Genomic DNA, 19,322 nt, shown 5'->3' on the forward strand with positions numbered 1-19,322 from the left:
TGCCCAGCAGCCATGGAAAGGTGATCAGGCTGGACCACTGAGTGATGAGAGGCCACGTGTGGAGAGGTGCCATGTGGTGGGAAATCCAGAGGGACACAAGAGAGTCTTGAATCTTCTAGCCAGCCCCTGCCTGAATGAAGCCACATGAGTGAGCCCAAATAAAACCAGAGGAGTCATGAGAAATAAGAAACCACTGTTGTCTTAACCAGTAGATATCTGGATAATTTGTTATGCAGCAATTGCTAACTGATACATGGAGAAGGAAATGGTAACCCAGTCCAGTATTCTTGCCTGGAGAATCCCATGGATGGAGGAGCTTGGTGGGCTACAGTCCACGGGTCGAAAAGAGTCCGACACGACTGAGCAACTTCACTTCACTTTCACAGGGGAGACAGAAAGAACTAAAGGAGGCTGGTGCTCAGGCTGATGACTTGAGTGCTTCAGCAGGGGTAGCATCAGTCTCTGAGATGAGAGCTCCAGAGACAGGAACTAGTTTGAGGAGAAAGCTGTGGACGTGTTTGTCATGCTCACAGGACATCCATGCAGTAAAATCCAATAGGCATCAATTGAGATACCTGGGTTTGAACTTAGTGAGAAATAGGGGCTGGAGACTGGGGAATGTTTCATATGGGCTATCAGAGGATGTGGAAAGTTCCACTAAAAGTGGTCCAAGAAAAGAGTCTTGAGGAGTGCTCGTGGTAAGAAGTGGTTCTCAAACTTTAGTGGATGTCATTACCATCTGGTGAGAATGTGAAGATGCAGATTCCCAGGCTCATCCCTCTAGCTGTTGATTAAGTAGGTCAGGGATGGGCCCGGGGAATCTGCTTTGCCGCCTGGCTTCCAGCCTTCTGTTCCCAAACACAACAGATGGAAACTCCCATCCCAGGTGAAGCAGAGGCGTTTGGCCGGGAGAGGAGGAGACCTGGCACAACGCTGAGAGAAGCTGTGTTTGATTTTGTTTTACTTCACCATCATTCTTACAGCCTTGTGAGCAGTAGGGAGGGGAAGGTTAGAGAACAGTAGACGCTTTCCTCCCTGCCACCGGGCAAAGAATGAGGCTAAAACCACTGGGTGAAAGGTTGATTGAGAACAAGATATTCAAGTGACCTCAACATGTCACCCACAAAGTCTGTACTAATTACAAATGGAAATGGTACCATTCCCTGACATGTTTCTATTTGAGCACACAACATCTTTATTAAGTGATCAAGCCCTAATATCACCAGTAATGGGACCAACTGGTATCATGCGCTTCCTGCTGCGCTACAACTTCAAGTGCATTCTGCTAAAAACTTTAACCTGAATTTAATCAAGGGGGTTGGGGGAGCGAGGATGGCAGGCTCCTCCTTAACTTGAAAATAAAAGTGTATATAAGCTAACAGCTTTGCGTCAATCAAATCTCTTGGGTATGAAAATGGCATTGATGTAGGGCAACCCCTTTGTTTCTAGCAGACACGCTGAAGTATTTAGGATGGATAACTGAGGCTCAGTTTTAAAAGGAACAGAAAACCGCCCTAAGCACCTGCCACACAGGGTTTGCGCGTGCGCAGAGTCCTCTTTCGGAGACTTATTTCGCGCAGCTGGAGGGTCAGATTGAGCACCACGAGACGGAAATATGCAACCGCGGTTTCCGGTGACCGCGTAAGCGTCCAGAGCAGCAGAATGGAGGAGGTGCCTCACGGTGAGCGCGCGGAGGGGGCTCGGGTAGGGGGAGCTGAAAGGAGAGGAGCCATTCTAACTGTGATCTTGTCTCCGCGCAGACTGTCCAGGGGCCGACAGTGCCCAGGCAGGTCGAGGAGCCTCATGTCAGGGGTGCCCCAATCAGCGGCTCTGCGCTTCTGGAGCTGGTGCTGCCTCGGACCCGGGTGAGAAAGGGGCAAGGCTTGAATGGGAAGTGAAAGGCACTATTCCGGAAGAGGCGGGGCGTGGGTGCAGTGGGAGGGGGTAGAGATGAGTGACAGGGTCGGGGCCCAGAGGAGGCGGGCGTGGGGAAACCTCTGCAGTTAAGGGGCGGGGCTTGAGGAATGAGTGACAGAAGCGGAGCCCGGACGGGAAGAACGTGGGAAAAATTGGCGGGGTCGGGGCGGAGCCTGACTCAGTGACTGGCGTGGGGTCCAAAGGGGTCTCGGGAGGGGCGGGGCAGGGGTGAAGGTAGGCAGGGTGAGGGGTGGGGCGGAAAGTTTGAGTGACAGCAAGTGGAATTGGTCGGAAGGAGGGTGGCACCAACCTGAATAGGGTATAAACTTTGAAGTCAGGGAGCTTGGGCTTAAATCCTAGCTCTGCTAGCTGTTTTCTTTGGACAAAATTTCCTTCCTTTTTGAGGAGCGCTTCTCCCATGAATTCAACAGAAGTATGAATCATTCACTTGAAGGCACAGTGTTCTGTGCTGGGTACACAGCTGTGATTGAGACAGATGAAGTCATCTGTCTCATTTTTAAGCCTTAACTTCTCTGACCCTCCGTTTCCACATCAAACTGGGGAAAAACAGTGTTTTAAGGATTTGAACTAGGAGGAAGTACTGAAGGCATAGTATTATAAATGTGTAATAATAATGGTTATCGGTGACAGGTACTAAGTGCCTGCAGTATTTGTCAGTATCTCGCTCCCAGCACTCCTGACATTCAGGGCTGGATAATTCTTTGTTGTGTGTCTCTGCCCTGAACATCGTAGGACATTTAGCAGCATTCCTGGCCTCTACTCACTACGTGTGGGCAGCATGCCTTCCTGTGGCAACCAAAAATATCCCAAGATGCTGCCAAATGCATCCTGGTGGGGTTTACCCCTAGGTTGGGAATCACTGCTGCATTCAGAGCTGTGTTCTGGACTTGGGAATATAGTATGAACACTGCTGAGTTCCCTGCTTCATGGACTTTATGTTCTAGTAGAGGAGACAAATGAGTAAACCAAGAAGTAAGGAACTCTCAGATGTGCTGGTAGCTTTGTGGGTTTGTTTTGGGGGCTTTTTTGGATTTTTTGTAGCTCTTATTACTACCATTGGTGAGGTGCTATTTCACTCACGATCCCTTGAAATAGTCGAGGACTTACCTCCTTCCAGCCATCGATAGAGTGACATTCCGAGAAAAACAAATATCATATGATATTGTTAATATGTAGAATCTAAAAGAATGGTACAAATGAACTTATATACAAGACAGAAATAGTGTCAGAGATGTAGAAAACAAACTTATGGTAATGGGGTGGGGCAGGGGGGTGATAAATTGGGAGATTGAGATCGACATATACACACTACTATATATAAAATAGGTAATAATAAGGGCCTACTATATAGTACAGGAAACTCTGATCAGTACTCTGTAATGACCTATATGGGAAAAGAATCTTTAAAAAAAGTAGATATATGTACAGATATAACTGACTCACTTTACAGCAGAAACTAACATAAATAACATTGTAAATCAACTCTACTGCAGTGAAAATTTAAAAACTGAAAGATTGAGTCAGGAGCTTGGTCACCTGACTTGCTTTCTTTGCAGCCATAGAGGAAATCAAAGAAAAAATGAAGACCGTGAAACACAAGATCTTGGTGTTGTCTGGGAAAGGCGGCGTTGGGAAAAGCACGTTTAGTGCCCACCTGGCCCATGGCCTAGCGGAGGATGAAAACACACAGGTGGGACCTTGGGGAAAACTGGGAGAGGCTCCGTCCTTTCTCAGAGCTCATGATGGCTGGCAGAGGGCTGACTCTTAGCAGCAGTTGAATTGGCCTCTTTGGAATTTATATCCCTGCAGAGAGAACAAGGAAATGCAAGGGAGTTGAGCAATGAAATGAATATTTAATGGAATTCTCTAGCCATGAACATGGATACCAGGTGTACATTTTGGGGGGCTTGCCTATTATTTATTATGCTCAATTCAAGCTTCTTTCTCTTTATGGATCTTTATGAAACCCTCTTTCTGTCTTTTCTAGCCAGGGGTCTGCCAACAAAAGCCTGTCTTATGGCCTGTGAGCTCTGGGCAGTTTTTACGTTTATAAATGGTTGTTTTTACAATGTTACATTAGAACCTACATATCATCCTGGATTTTGCCCGCAAAGCCTAAAGCACTTTCCATTTGGCCCTTGAAGAAAACATTTGCTCACCCCTGACCTGCCATTCACTCACACCCACGTACACAGAGGAGCAGGAAAATTCAGATTCCCCGGGGCCGCTCTCAGGATTTCAGCTTTAATAAGAGGTATGAGAGGGAGAGGAAGAGAAAAATTTTTACCAAAAAGGTCAACTGGAAATTTGCAGTCCCTGTGATATTAAAAAGAAAATACAGGTTATTCATTGGGCCTCATACAGTTTTGCTTTGATCATAGAACAGTATTCACTTTGATCACTTCATGGCAAATAGATGGGGAAACAGTGGAAACAGTGTCAGACTTAATTTTTTGGAGCTCCAAAATCACTGCAGATGGTGACTGCAGCCATGAAATTAAAAGACGCTTACTCCTTGGAAGGAAAGTTATCACCAACCTAGACAGCATATTAAAAAGCAGAGTTATTACTTTGCTAACAAAGGTCTGTCTAGTCAAGGCTATGGTTTTTCCAGTGGTTGTGTATGGATGTGAGAGTTGGACTGTGAAGAAAGCTGAGCACCGAAGAATTGATGCTTTAGAACTATGGTGTTGGAGAAGACTCTTGAGAGTCCCTTGGACTGCAAGGAGATCCAACCAGTCCATCCTAAAGGAGATCAGCCCTGGGTGTTCATTGGAGGGACTGATGCTAAAGCTGAAACTCTAATACTTTGGCCACCTCGTGCAAAGAGTTGACTCATTGGAAAAGACCCTGATGCTGGGAGAGATTTGGGGCAAGAGGAGAAGGGGGCGACAGAGGATGAGATGGCTGGATGGCATCACTGACTCAAGGGACGTGAGTCTGAGTAAACTCCAGGAATTGGTGATAGACAGGGAGGCCTGGCGTGCTGCAATTCATGGGATCGCAAAGAGTCAGACACGACTGAGCAACTGAACTGAACTGAACTGATAGTGTTATACCTGATGAAACCATGAATACTGTTTTGTTTTGTTTTTTACACAGAATGCATTCCACCTTTTTGTTTTTGCCAAAACTCTGCATAGATTGCCAACTGTTTTTCCACTAGAGGACTGTTTGGGGCCTGCAGAGGAGTTCAGTGTAACATAGAAACAGTTTTATTACGTTCGTGTTGAAAGCCTTTCCAGACCATTTTTGGTTCTTTCCACTGCCTTGATATGTGCCTTCTTGCATACATTGATGCATTTTTGAAAATTATTTTTCTCTTTTTGCATTTTGAATGTTGAAATTTATTTTATATGTATAAAGGCTAACTTTTCATATTTTTCTTGTAACTGACTAATGGCCTTTCCCTTTTATTTGGCTTTTTTATTAAGATAGTACTAGCAGGGACTGTAGAGTACTTTTAATTTAATACTGACATTTCAAAACTGCTATGTTGCCAGTTATTTTTTTAAAACTAAAAACTGGATAAATGCCAGTACTTTCTACTTGTGTGAGATAAACCATTCTATTCCAGTATGAAATAGCATCCTAAGTTCTTAGTAAAATAACGGCTAAATTTCCTGCACGAAAAAAAAGAAACCAGTAAAGGCAGCCACTGTGGGCAGGGGAATGAAGCCCACCATTCCAGCCTGCCCTCAGTGTGTGTGTACATACACACAGATACACAAATGCACAACGACCTCTCTGATACCTCACCGAGGACTCCAGGAATATATATATATTTTAAATCATTGGGTTAAAAAAGAGTTGACTGTGGGGGTCAGCAGACTTTTTATATAAAGTGCCAGATAGTAATTATTTTAGGTTTTGTAGGTTATACAGTTTCTGTAGCAACTCTCAGTTCTGCCCCTTTAACACGAAAGCAGCCTGTGAACAAATGACTGTGGCTGTGTTCTAATAAAACTTTGAATTTCATAATTTTCACATGTCCTGAAATAAAAATATTCTTTTGATTTTTTTTTCCCCCTTCTCTAAAAATATAATAGCCATTCTTAGCTGTGGTCTGTACAAAAACAGATGGCACTCTGGGTTTGGCCCCCGGGTTGCAGCTCACCAGCCGCTGGTTTGGTTTGTAGCCCAGCTGTGCCGGTGCTGGCTGGAGAAGAACTTTGTTGCAAGAGGACTGAAATGCTGGGGAGGCCGTGGCCTTCTGGAGACAGTGCCGAGATGGGACTAGGGGCTCCGGAAAGCTTGGTGTTTCTCTCATTGACTGTGGCTCTGAATTCCACTTGTAACTCATTTCTCTTCTGATCGTTTTATGATGTGTGGAGCCCCTCCCGTTGGCCTGCCTGACTGATGTGGGCTTCTCTGGAGTCTGGTATCTGTTACCTAAGGTGTGCTGGAGGGATTTGGTGAAAGGGAGAAGGGACTGCCCGGGGCCAGCTGGGCAGCAGGTTGGAGAAGGCGTCCTCTGGGCTCTGATGGCAGCTGGTGGAAGGTGGCGGGAGGAGGTATAGGCAGAGGCGCAGAGCCGGAACCGCTGGGGCAGACTGGATAGGTGGGCAGGGCAGGGCCGCTGCTGCTGCTGCTACAGTGGAGGAGCCAAGAATGGGGCTGGGCCAGCCCAGGAGGCTTTAACGCCCAAGGAAGACATTCCCGTGGGAAAGAGGATGGTCTGAGCGTTACTACAGCAGTAGTCGAGTGTGTTGTCAGAGGGTGATGGTGAAGCAGCAGGAAACCTTGATCTTGTCTCCATGAGGGACCACAAGGTCACAGCTGGGGCGGTGGCTGGAACCAGTGGCAGGAAATGAGAGCAAAGCTGGGGAGACGGAATAGTAGGGTGTCTAACTGCTGGAGAAGAGGGAGGGTCCGAAGTCTAGCTGAACCTGTGGGCCCAGAGCGGGGCGAGGTCTAGTGTGGTGGCCAAGAACACAGGCTCTAGAGTCGGTCTGCCCACTATCACCTCCCAGCACTGCCCACACCACTGCTGTAACTGTGGGCAGGTTATCAGACTCTCTGCCTCCATGTTCTCATCTGTAAAATGGGACTCAGTCCTGAGTGAGATGATACGTGGAACTGTAAAATGCTTAACACAACACTTGATGCATAGCAAGTGCTCAGTCAGTGTCCCTGATAGTCATCATTCTTATTTCTTCATTCCACTACATGGAATATGGAGGGGGTGAAGACTACCTCGGGAGTGAGTGCATGGGATATCTTTTCTGCATCTTTCACTCAAGATACCCCTTCTGTTGAGGGTGGAGGGGATGTATTAATACTTCCTCAAAAGGAAACTGGTTAAACTGTTCCCAAAAGAGAGTCAGACATTCTAGACCAAGAGGCTGGAAACTCGAGAGTATTGACAGAAGTCTCCCGTTAGGATTGTAGGGATGGTGTAATTTCCCAGGGACTCAGGCTCTGATGTAAAATCTCTGGGCCATTAAACACACACCAGCCTGAAGCCTCAAGAATGGTCTTTAGGGTGAGTTCTGTTGCATTCTTCTTGAGGTCCAGCAGAGGGTGCATGAGGCAGATGGTGATCCAGAGTATGAACCCCTTTGCTGACCCCAGTGTGAGGTCATGTGAGGATCACAGGAGGAGATCACAGGGGATTGTTGAGAGAATGGAAGAGGGAAGCAAGAAACGAATTTGGGGCAAGTTAAAAAGTTACCCAGAGGTGCTGCACTTTGGATCTAAGACATAAGAGCTTTCAGGATGAATAGCTCTGCTCTTTAGAGAGTTTCTAAGAGCTGTCTCAGACCTTTTCACATATCACATGGGGAAAGCAAGGCATTTGGGGTGGAAAGAGTCCTCCTGGGCTGGACATGTCACTAGCAAAGAACTTCTGTGTGTTTCCTTATTCTTACTTTCTCCTTTAGAAGTTGAACCTACGTTGCTGTTAACCTTCAGCATCACAGGAAAACAGGGCTTGCTCAGAACTCAGTCTGAGGGTCAACTGGAGGGTCAACTCTGGCCCTCCTCACCAGGCCCCCAGAGCCGTGGGAGGAACCCTGGTGTTGGAGTCCAGAGACCTTGGTTTAAGTCCCAGCTCTCTTCCTTGCTCATTGAACAGGTCTCTGGACATCTCTGAACTGCAGTTTCTTCTTCGGCAAAGCAGAGTTATAATGATCACACACACACACATGCACGCGCGCACACACACACACACACACACACCCCAGACTGAACCGCAGTTTCTTCTTTGGTAAAGCAGTTATAATGATCACACACACACACCCCAGGACACACACACACACCCCGGGATACACACACACACACCCCAGGACACACACACACACACACACACACGCACACACACCCAACAGGATGTGGTAAAGACCAGGTAAACAGTGGCTGGACCTGAATCTGCGAACAACCTGACATCCTGGTTCATAAGCTCACCTTGATAATAGGCCATATTGAGGGTGGCGGGGTTTGGGGGGAGCATGGGGGTGTTGATGTACTTTGCAGTTGTTGGGAGTCTTGACTGTGTCTCCAAGGCCCGGAGGGAATGTGGTAACTCTGAGACTCCACTCGGTCCACGTTCCACCTGGTTTCTCTGTGTCTTCTCCCCTCCCTCCTTTTGCTCGAACCCCGTCCCCTCCCGATCGTGCACATCCAGAGGACTGGACCTGCGTTGCCTCACTGCCCTGGTCTCTTGTTCCTCAGGTTGCTCTTCTAGACATCGATATATGCGGGCCGTCAATTCCCAAGATCATGGGATTGGAAGGAGAACAGGTAAGAGCAAAATTTAAAAAACGCTGTGAAATATTTTCTGGTGATGAACCTGAGCCCCGAACTGCGCACCCTAAGCCAAGGGGTCAGCGGAGCGCATGTGTTTTTTCCTGGATGTGACCACAGCAGGGAGGGTTCAGTCGACGGTCTACTTTTAAAACAGCTGTGAGTTTGGGGGTGTGTTGGAGGGGGGTGACCTATCTGTAAGTTCATCCAAGCCATCTGAGAAGTGTTCGTTTCGATGCCGTCTTAGAGGGGAAGGGAAAGAGCAAGTCAAATGCAGAAGTCAGACACGAAAACTTGGTCCTGTCTGGGAAAGCTTGAGCAGGGCTGGCAAGGGCTCTGTAGGCTGGAAGCAAGGGAATATTTCTGCCCCTGTGGTCACTGGGGAAGTGAGGGGAAGTGAGACCGCGAGGCAGGCGGGTGACGTGGGATTGGTGGGGGGTGCAGCCAAGGTAGGTGCCCCTGCCTCCTCCCACCTTGGTATGCAGAGCCGGCCAGGAAGGGGCTCCCCAGGGGGGCGTGTTTTGAAGCCAGCCTGGAGGACCAGCCTTGTCCGGGGCTGTCGGGATGGGTCGGGGTGGGTTCGTTCTTTACCGAAGCACTGGGTGCTGCGGTTCAGAAGTGAGCAGGCAGATAAAGACCCTGTCTTCGTGGGAAGGATGGGTGACAATAGGAATCTAAGTGGAGCGAGGGGATGGGACAGATGGCAGGGAGAGGGGCCCGGGGAGCTGCTCTCTGGAAGGAGGTGGTCAAGGGCACCCTGCTCAGAGAGCCAGGAGGAAGGCATGCTGGGCTGGGGGAGTGTGCTAGTACCCAGTAGCCTGTGGGGCCAGGCAGAGTGGCCCTCAGGGTGGCAGAGAGTAGCCCAGGCGGATGGGGCCAGCCCCTGGGGACTCTGCTCAGGGCTTGGCACTTGCTTCCCACGTGCTGAGAGGTGCTGATGCTGTGCGGGGTCAGGGCAGAGCAGAGGGACCATGGCTCTGACTGTGCATCCACGGGCAGCACGCTCTGGAGCATGAGTCTCCCTTCATCGTCAGTTACACGCAGATGCTCCTTACCGAGCCAGCACACATCGTTTATTAAAACTGAACATTGTAAATGGTGAGAAATTCCAGGCTTTTCTTCTCCTACGCTGTTGGATCATCAGGTTTACCCCCTCTTTCAAGACCAGTGACTTAGAGTATTAATAGGAATTAATGGGTTTGGTTTTTTTTAATTTGAAGTATGACTTCAAAGCCAGTGACGAAGAGTCACATATTACCTGAATTGCATTTCTGTCAAATGTTGGGGACAGGCACCTCTGTAGACACAGTAGACCCATGGTCACCTAGGAGTGGGGGGAAGTGTGGTGGTTGGGGGTGACACTTGAGGGGTGCAGCGTATCTTCTTAGAGTAACCAGGATGTTCTAACGTTGATTGTGGTGATGGATGTGCAATTCTGTGACTATCCTGAAGCCATTTAAGTGTACACTTTAACTGGGTGAGCTGTGTGGTATGTGAATTATATCTGAGTCAACTGTTTACAAAAGTAAGATGTCATCTGGAAAACCGGGCCTTCTCTTTTGGCTCCAGCATTGCCCGAAGCATAAATTCTAAGGCTGATGTGCAGTTAGAAATTGCTAAGTTCCAGTTGCACAGGAAAGCGTCGGAGAGGACCTCAGCCCTGGCAGTTTGTTGTTGCTTAGTCGCTAAGTCAGGTCCAACTGTCCTTTGACCTCAGGGACTAAGGCCTGCCAGGTTTCTCTGTCCGTAGGATTCTCCAGGCAAGAATACTGGAGGGGGTTGCCATTTTCTTCTCCAGGGGAGCTTCCCGACCCAGGGATGGAACCTGAGTCTCTTCCCTTGGCAGGCAGATTCTTTACCACTGAGCAACCAGGGAAGCCCTCAGCCTGGCAGTTAGTGAACACCTAACTGGAAAGCGTCTGGGTCTTGAAATAGCCCCCGCTTCCCGCCGACACCCCTTTTCCAGGCCTTGTCCCCTGGGGCAGCAGCTCAGGTCACCAGCGGGAGGGCTCCGTGTCCGCTGCGTCACTCAGGGTCGTCCCTCCACTCCTTTGGAGGCCGTCTCGCTGTTCCACAGTCACCTGCGTCTTCGCAGCAATGCCCAACCGGTTTCTGTCATGCTTTTGAAATCCCCCAGATCATACTGGACTCTGATGAACATTGGTTCCCTGACCAGGTATTTAAGCAGAGTTTCCAGATCACCCAACCTGGGAGGGGGAAGCGTACGTACTCTATCGTCTGTATCTCTGGCTTCCCAGGTGGCGCTAGTGGTAAAGAACCTGCCTGCCGATGCGGGAGACATAAGAGACACAGGTTCGATCCCTGGGTTGGGAAGATCCCCTGGAGGAGGGCACAGCAACGCACTCACTCCAGTATTCTTGCCTGGAAAATCCCATGGACAGAGGAGCATGGTGGGCTGCAGTCCATAGGGTCGCGAAGAGTTGGACACGACAGAGCAACTGAGCAAGCACCTGTATTGCCTAACCCTGACCCCGTGATGTTCTCTCCCTGTGAACTCAGTGGCAGCCTTTAAGACTACGAATCGTAATTTATAAAACTGCCCTCCTACTCTGTAAACTTTGTGTGTAAAGCATGACCAGGCTGTGTAATTTCTCACAAATGAGACAGGCTCCTGTTCCCGTAGGTTCACCAGAGCGGCTCGGGCTGGTCTCCAGTGGTGAGTGCCCACTCCAGGCCTTCCCTTCGGGGTGGTGTGTACATAAGGATAGTGGTGGGCAGTCAATCGGTGACTGTTTATTAGTCAGCAGGTAGTCACTGAGGCACTTTCCTGGGCCTGGGGGATCCAGTTAGGACCAGAGATTGCCTCAGAGAGTAGCTCTTTCCAGTTTGCGGGCCAAATAGTTGCCACCATCCTAGATGGAAAGTAGTGATATGCAAATGAATGACTGGGGCCCTTTTCCAATAAAACTTTATGTATGAAACCAGAAGCAGGGCCAGCCAGATTAAAACAGCAAGTTTGATTTTGTTTAGTCGCTCTGACATGTCCGACTCTTTGTGACCTCATGGACTGTAGCACACCAGGCTTCCCTGTCCTTCACTGTCTCCCAAAGTTTGCTCAAACTCATGTCCACTGAGTCCTGATACATCCAACCATCTCATCCTCTGGGACCTCCTTCAGAGGAGGCAGCATCTATTTCAGCTGAGTTCATTGTCATTGCCACCTAGGGCCATATGGTGGCTCTTTGAATCCCCTCAAATATGGTAACCTTTTTTTTTTTTAATGATTTTGGGGGGGGGTGGGAGAGATTTAAAGATTCAAGAAGTGAATATATACTCACATCACATAGTAACTGTGCCCCCTCAGTTTCTTCCGCTAGCCCTCAGACGCAAGACATAGGGAAGTGCCAGGCACTGTGGTTTGAAGTAAAATGTCTCTTGCATCATCCTTTCCAGTTCCTGGAAGATAACTTGGGGGTGATGTCGGTGGGTTTCTTGCTCAGCAGCCCCGATGATGCCGTCATCTGGAGGGGACCCAAGAAAAACGGTTTGTCACTCTGCTTTCTGTCTCTCGTCACGTCCTTCCAGGGGCGGAAGCGAAGCCTGTCCCGTCAGGGTGGCCTGTGTCTCTGGTGGCCTCTTTCTTCACTGGTTGAAGAGAGCCCATAGAAATAACAGCTTTACGTAATGAATACAACGTTACCAATTTTCGCATCTCTGATGGGTTTTTCTCTCCTGAAAACCCACCTAATCCTGAAATGATCCCTCTGGTGGTGTGTGCTCTTGTTTGTGTCAGAGAGAGGAGGGTGTGGGGTGAAGTCAGTACTGGTTTGACAGGGTGTCCAGGCTGCAGATTCCCAAGTGCCAACCTGGGCAAGGCTCCTCAGCCTCAGTGCTGTGATGTTCCGAGCCAGACAATCCCTTGTTGGGGAGGTTGGGGGGTGGACGGTCCTCCGCATCACAGGGTGTTAGCAGTTCCCTGGCCTCGCCACCCTGGAGGCGAGTAGAAGAACCTCCCTGGTTTTGGACAAGCCCCCAGGCACTGCGAGACCCCACCGATGGAGCACATAGACGAGCTGTGCGTAAGGGTCAGGAGCTGTGCTTTTGTAGGGTCAGAGGACAGGAGCCAGTGTGCATCACTGCAGCCTCCCCTGCAGGCATGATCAAGCAGTTCCTCCGCGACGTGGACTGGGGCGAGGTGGACTACCTCATCGTAGACACCCCGCCTGGGACGTCGGACGAGCACCTCTCGGTGGTGCAGTACCTGGCTGCGGCGCACATCGACGGGGCAGTGATCATCACCACGCCACAGGTGGGCGAGGGCCGGGCGGAGCGGGGTCCACGCTACACCGCACCAGGGGTGCTCTTTCTCCCACGGCCCGAGACCCTGCACTCCCCAACACCCTGGCTGGGATCAGCGGAAACCTTATGTTTATCTTCAGTTCAGCCGTTGTCGGTGGACGGGGAGGCACGAAGTGGCTGGGGTGGGGGCTGCCTAGAACAAGGGTGGAAGGGGGCCTGGCCCGAGGATGGTGGTGGAAAGAAGACTTAGAAATGTTTCCTGATGGATATTTAACAGAGCTGGATGACCAGCCCTGCACTATTAGACCCTTAGACCAGCCGTGCTCTCAAGAGCAAGTCCCAAAGAAGTGACCTTCAGGGACAGTGGAGCTGGGACGTCCACCCCAATGGCGGGTGCTGACAGCGGGCACGGCTTCCCACGTGGGGACTGTGTGCTTTCTGTGAGCCTAAAACCACTCTAAAAATGGTCAAAAGCAACAGCAGCAATCAAGTCAACACAAGAGTGGCCTCTCCAATACCACATTTGCTGTGAAAGGAAACAGACCCCCCTTAGGTTCAGGAGGAGGGCAGTGGCCGTTCAGGAAGCCGGCGAGGACGCGCTGTCTGTGCTCCTGTGTGTGCCACTTGTCTAGAAAACAGGACTTCAGGCTGGGCACACCCACTTCCTCGGAGCCTTGCACATCCAGCAGCTGGCTTTCTGGGGGGGTCATTTTTGAGAAAGCAGGGCTTTTAGAGGACACTAGGGAGAGAACCAGAGGCCCCCTAAGGAGATGCTTAGTACCAGCGGGTTTACTTTCTAGCCAAGCCCTTTTGTCTGCACCCCAGCCTCCAAGGGCTCAAGGGGCAAATGTGGGCCTCAGGAGAGTAGACTCAAAGCCCAGGTCCACTGGGGGCCCATGGCTGTTAGAGCTGTACTTGACAGCACACAACACTTGGACATGTGTCTGCAATGAAATTATAGATGGACTGGGGAGGGTACTAAGCTCTGATTACCCACACTCCTCACGCTGTAAGGCGCACAGAGTCCAGAAGTGAATTCGCGGGGCTCCAAACCGGGTAATATTCCTCATTTTCTTTTGGTCCATAAAGTTGTGGTCATGATAACCGAGGTCAGAGGTTGGCAGACTTTTTCTGTTAAGGGCCAGAGAGGGACTGTTTCAGGATTTGCGGATCACAGGGTCTCCGTCCCATCTCCCCAGTGGTACCATTATGGGATGAAAGTGGCCAGAGGTAATGTGGCGGGCAGGCTGTGCTCCAGAAGAGCTCAGTCCACGAAAGCAGGCAGCCAGACGAGCCTGCAGGCTGCCCCCTGCCTGAAGCAGGGCTCCCGCGTGGTTGCATGGAACACTTATGGAATGGTGGTTCGGTTGCTAAGTCATCTCTGACTCTGCAGTTCTGCGCTGGCAGGTAGGTTCTTTACCATTGAGCCACCAGGGAAGCCCTTACGTTCAGAGTCTCTAAAGCTTCACGGCAGTGACGCCGCAGCCCTGCAGCCGTCCCTCCACCACACGATCGTTCCCTCTTTGTGCCCAGACTCTGCAATAACCAGTCTTCTGGAACCTTAACAGGAAGTGTCGCTCCAGGATGTCCGGAAAGAAATCAGCTTCTGCCACAAGGTGAAGCTGCCCATCATCGGAGTGGTGGAGAACATGAGCGGCTTCATCTGCCCCAAATGCCAGGTGAGAGCATGTTCCCCCCAAGGTCTTGGCCTCCACACTTGGGGAGATGATGGGGTCGGGTGTCTGGGAAACCGTTTCTGCTTTCCCCATCATTTGGGAACTGGAGTAGTTAAAAAAACAAAAAACAAAAAAATCCTCTGTTGCCGATTTAATGGGAATTCTTTTCACACACAGAAGAGCCTTTTTTAAATTTCAAGTTTGTTTAAAGTGTGGTCCATTCATACAATTCTGACACAAACTCAGGATTCCTCCCCCTTTCACATTGCCTTTCAGAAAGAGTCTCAGATATTCCCACCAACAACGGGGGGTGCAGAGGCCATGTGCCAGGACCTGAAGATCCCACTGCTTGGCAAAGTGCCTCTGGATCCACGCATAGGTGGGTGCGTCCCTCCTGCATGGGGCCTGTGCACCCTCCAGCTCAGAGCAGCAGGGAAACACACGGGCGTGTGGTGAAGGAGGGCCTCGGGGAGGCGGGAAGGGCCCACAAGGGTGGAGGAGAGACTGGTCATGGAGGCACCTGGTGCAGGGGGTGGGAGGAGAGGAAGTCAGCAAGGAGAGGGGCTAGGCGGGGGTGACCGGGGGGAGGAGGCAAGGGCATGTATTCGAGTCCTGTCTCACACAGGAATTAGGTCCTGGCGTGAAAGTCATCGATAGCATTAGCCTTGAGAACCCCAAGGAAGGGCACCCCACCTTGTCCTGTCTGCAGGGAAGCCTGGCACAGCCCTCCTGATGCCCAGATGGGTGAGCAGGAGGGCACGTTGCTGGCCTGCCTTCATGGGTCACGCTCCTCTCTGGGTACCAGAGTCCTCAGGGCCCCCATCTCCACGCCGCACTCACTCCAGGACATCACCTTGCTGCGTGGAGTGGGGGGACACCCACCACCAACTTTGTTTCCCCACCATAACAGAGTCAGGCTTGCTGAAGTTAGATGTGTCTGTGACGAGGAAGTGGGGCAGTGAGGTTTTGCAGACGAGGCCTAAGGGGGCCAAGGGAGACTGTCTGGGAGTCGGTGTGGATGGCTCTGCAGCCAAGCCTCGCGGTTTGGACCCCAGCTGCCAGGAAATGAGACCGGGGAGGATGGGCGGGCGCTGTGTGTGCTTAGAGGCTGAGGCCATGGGCCACTTGCACTGGTTGGGAGGCGGTTAGGGCTGGATCGAGACGGGCATCGGCGTGGAGAGGAAGGGATACAGAGAGGGGAAGCGACAGGCTGGGGCAGGTGGGGAGGAGGAGGTGTCCCCAACGTCCGTGCTGCCCAGCGTGACCCCCGGGGAGCTGGGGATGCCCCCCAGAGCCAGTGAGCACGGGAGAGCAGGCTCCCTGCTGGCACTGTGTGGAGCGGGCAGGGCTTTAGCATGTCAGCTGGTAAGAGGTCAGGAGTAGAGGGGGCCGTGTCCACGATGGGGGGACAGCATAGAGGGGGCCGAGAGCACAGTGTGGAGGAGGCCTGCCCCGAGGAGGGGGTGTGAAGACCCCAGAGCACCTGGGCGCCCAGCAGGGTGGCTCCTGGAGCCCCCTCAATGGTGCCCACGTCCAGCAGCACTTGTGGTACCTGGTTCCTCCCGGGAAACAACTCTGGCTGCTTTTCCGGCCTTCCCAAGTGTCGTCTTCGCATTGACCAGCGTGTCCCGTGGGTCGCAGGAGCAGGTACCGCCCCTCAGAGCCCCTGGAGGCAGGCTGGCTGCGCGAGTGTGTGGGGCCAGGTGGGCGGTAGGCCTGGGTGGCCACTCCCGCCAGCTGCAGGCTGTGGTGGCCTCAGTCCTCAGGGGCACTGGTAGGAGAGGTGGCTGGATGGCAGCCTCGGGGCTCAGTCCTGAGCTGCGAGGACGCGGTGCCATCCGGTGGGCACGCTCCTGTGTGACAGGGCGCACCTCCCCAAACCTCACCTCCAGTTGAAACTGCAGAGCTGGGGGCAGCGAGCATGGGAAGGGATGGGGGTGAACACTGCCACGGGCTGTGGCGAGGCGGACAAGGCCCAGTGAGGCCCCCGAGGCCCCCAGAGCCACTTTGTGCAGTGAGGGAACCGCCCCGTCACTGGGGAAATGGGAGGCCGCCCGCAGCCCCTGTGCAAACACGCAGCGAGGGAGCTGCCCGGCTTTGGTGTCGGGATCCCAGCCTCCCGGGCCCTCACCCCAGATCTGGACCCCCTGCCACCCCCATCGCCCCTCGACTGCCTCTGGGCTCGGGCAGGTCCTCGTGGGGCTCTGAGCCTCAGGCTCACCTATTAGGTGCGGATGTGATGCAGCTGCACGGGTGGGGGCATACGCGAGGCGGGTGGTCTCGGACAGGGCAGGGAGAGCGGAGGTTTGTGGAGGTGGGGAGCCGACCAGAGTGAGTTGTGAGGGTTCGGGCAGGTCTCCTGGGGAGGGGAGGACGAGGAGCGAGAGGACGCCGGGTGAGCATCAGGAGGAAGTGGCCCCACGAGCCTTCTGTGGGACCCGTGACCTCCCAGACCTGGTCTGCGAGCAGGAACTCGGAGGCTTCCCTAGATGCTTCTACCCACAGTGTCCAGGCCAGTGCGTGGGGCCCCTCTCCACACCCCCAAACCCCCGAGTGTTCCTGTCCTACCCAGCAACACACTGGGGAGACGATTCCTCCACAGTTGGCCCGGCCAGGGTCCCCCCAGAGGCTGGGGAGCAGCTGTGGGTTGTGGGACCACTGACCCAGCTTCTCCAGCAGGGCCGGGAGCCGGGGGGGCGGGGGCAGGGTCTACTCAGGACCAGACGGGAGAGGAGCTCCCCCCGGCCCAGGACCCCCGATGCCCACCTGGATGGGTTGATGCCAAGGTGGAGTGACTTTCAAGATACAGTTACAGAGGGAGAAGTCAACGGGCAGAATCTGTGCATGCTCCCAAGCATTTTTTAAAAGATACTTGAGTGTGTATATGTATGCATACGCCACACTCACATGCATGTATTATTTCTAGAAAGACAGCTGACATCCCAGGAGCTCCCCTTGAACTCATTCTTCACGGTGTAACCTTCTGTCCTCCGTACTCTTTCACTCTGAGCCTTCATTATCTTCTTACTGGGGAATGAATCTATCTTTTTAAAATGCAGGAGCTGCTAAATCTGTTCTTTATGGGGCCCTGGAACCTGCATTTGCCACACTTCACCCAGAGTCAGACGCACGCACACACACCACACCCCCACACACACCCCACCCCCAGCATTGCCCAGGCACAGGTCAGAGCTATGAGGCAAAGCCAGCTAGACTCGCTGCTGGGTGGAGGGGAGGCAGGCAAGTTCCCAGAGACCCCGATGTCCTGTCTCAGCTTTGATCTTCATTACGAGGAAGGTGGGCCCAAGATCTTCCGTGTCACTGGCACAGAAGGAGCCAGTGTGTTTTCTTGTGGGTTTTAATTTTCCTTGCTTTGTTTCTTTAAGGTAAGAGCTGCGACAAAGGACAGTCTTTTTTGGTGGAAGCGCCAGATTCACCAGCCACTGTCACCTACAGAAGTATAATTCAGAGTAAGTGCTTAAGGGGACCTGTGAATCCAGAGGGCCATGCGGCCAGGAAGTGACGCAAGTGAGCAGAGTGGGCTTGGGAGTGAGAAGATCCCATTCGGGGTTGTGAATGGCCATGCAGCCTCCACGGGGACATGGGTGTGGTGGGCTCTGGGATGACCCCCTCAGCCCAGGAAGCCAGGAGTCTGGGAAAATCTTCCAGTCCATCAGTGTTATGAACTAAGTCATAGCTTAAAAACACAGCGAGGGTGAAGTTTACAGTATAGGAAATATTCATGTTACACCTCAGTAAAACTGTAAGAAGAAATTAAGAAGGGGGAAAAAAAAAAGCACAGTGAGCCAAACCAGACCCAGATGCAGGCCTGATTCAGTCAACAGGGCTGTCAGGGGCCTTGAAGTTGAGGCAGACGTGTCAGTAGTTAAAAGCTCCAGGCCCCTGGCTTGCGGCTGAGCCCTGCTGGCCTAGTGAAATGGTGTCCAGGGTAAACAACATTTCCTGGATCCTTGATCTGGAGAACGGGCCAGGAGCCCTCCAGCCGTGGTTGTAACCATGGACGGGCAGCCAGCAGTACTGGGCTCACTTGCAGAGATTCAGGGCATCAGCTGAGATGGGACTCTGGGGTGAATTAAGCCACCCGGGGACTCCGCCCCATTCAGACGCGGCCTCGCCGGCACAGGACAGGGCCACTGAGAGCCCCCAGTGCTTCTGCGCCTGCCATCCTGTTTTCCAGGAATCCAGGAGTTCTGTAGTCAGCGTCTGCCAGAAGGAGAGAACCTCGTCGGCTCCTGAGACAGGAGGCCATGAAGACCGGCAGCAGCACGACCCGTCCCGTCACGCCTGGCCAGCGTGGGGACAGCGCGCGGGTCACAGGCAGAAAGGGACCAGCCCCGGGCGTGGCGTGACGTCAGTTTTTCAGAGACACTTTAATCATCTAGCATTTGTACACCTTCCTTTAGAATGTATGTAACGGACGTTCTTTACAGATGAGCCATTCGAGAAATAAAAACAGCTCCTCCAACCTCTGCCCCGAGGCCTGCTTCTTGTGAAAACCCAGCAGCTCGGGGGCCATGGGCTTCTCTTCTCTGTCGGAAGCTGTCCCGTCACAGAACGTCTCACTTGTGCCTTTGTTGCCTCGGAAAGTAAGCCTGAAAAAGAACCAAAGGGATAAAGGGAGGAACGTGTGACTTCGCTGAAGCATCGTTCTCGTGGTTTAGTCACTAAGTCGTGTCCGAGTCT

General features: G+C 52.1%; 2 protein-coding genes across 4 annotated transcripts in view; one reads left to right on the forward strand and one right to left on the reverse strand.

Annotated features, from left to right (window-relative positions):
* The first annotated feature begins 1,639 nt into the window (after window positions 1-1,639).
* Window positions 1,640-19,104, forward strand: NUBP1 (NUBP iron-sulfur cluster assembly factor 1, cytosolic). 2 transcript variants are annotated; one of them, XM_004020768.5, is made up of 11 exons: window positions 1,640-1,681; window positions 1,761-1,865; window positions 3,495-3,628; window positions 8,611-8,679; window positions 11,327-11,359; window positions 12,097-12,187; window positions 12,798-12,952; window positions 14,511-14,621; window positions 14,895-14,997; window positions 18,005-18,088; window positions 18,817-19,104. In XM_004020768.5, exons 1-11 carry the CDS (start codon window positions 1,663-1,665, stop codon window positions 18,873-18,875), a joined length of 963 nt encoding a protein of 320 aa, XP_004020817.1. In that variant the 5' UTR covers window positions 1,640-1,662; the 3' UTR covers window positions 18,876-19,104. The 2 variants fall into 2 exon arrangements, with proteins under 2 accessions (XP_004020817.1, XP_042096651.1); XM_042240717.1 differs by lacking the exon at window positions 11,327-11,359.
* Window positions 18,991-19,322, reverse strand: part of TVP23A (trans-golgi network vesicle protein 23 homolog A) — a 31,131-nt gene continuing 30,799 nt past the window's right edge. For both annotated transcript variants that reach the window (XM_004020770.6, XM_060405885.1), the window contains one exon: window positions 18,991-19,231. The gene's annotated coding sequence lies outside the window, so the exon portion shown is untranslated. The remainder of the gene's footprint in view (window positions 19,232-19,322) is intronic.

This window comes from Ovis aries, chromosome 24 (genome assembly GCF_016772045.2).
Source record: "Ovis aries strain OAR_USU_Benz2616 breed Rambouillet chromosome 24, ARS-UI_Ramb_v3.0, whole genome shotgun sequence".
Lineage (NCBI taxonomy): Eukaryota > Metazoa > Chordata > Mammalia > Artiodactyla > Bovidae > Ovis > Ovis aries.

Coding starts and splice junctions, on each gene's coding strand:
- NUBP1 (XM_004020768.5), top strand. Junction 12,953..14,510: donor TGATCATCACCACGCCACAG/GTGGGCGAGGGC, acceptor GAACCTTAACAG/GAAGTGTCGCTCCAGGATGT. Junction 14,622..14,894: donor TCATCTGCCCCAAATGCCAG/GTGAGAGCATGT, acceptor ATTGCCTTTCAG/AAAGAGTCTCAGATATTCCC.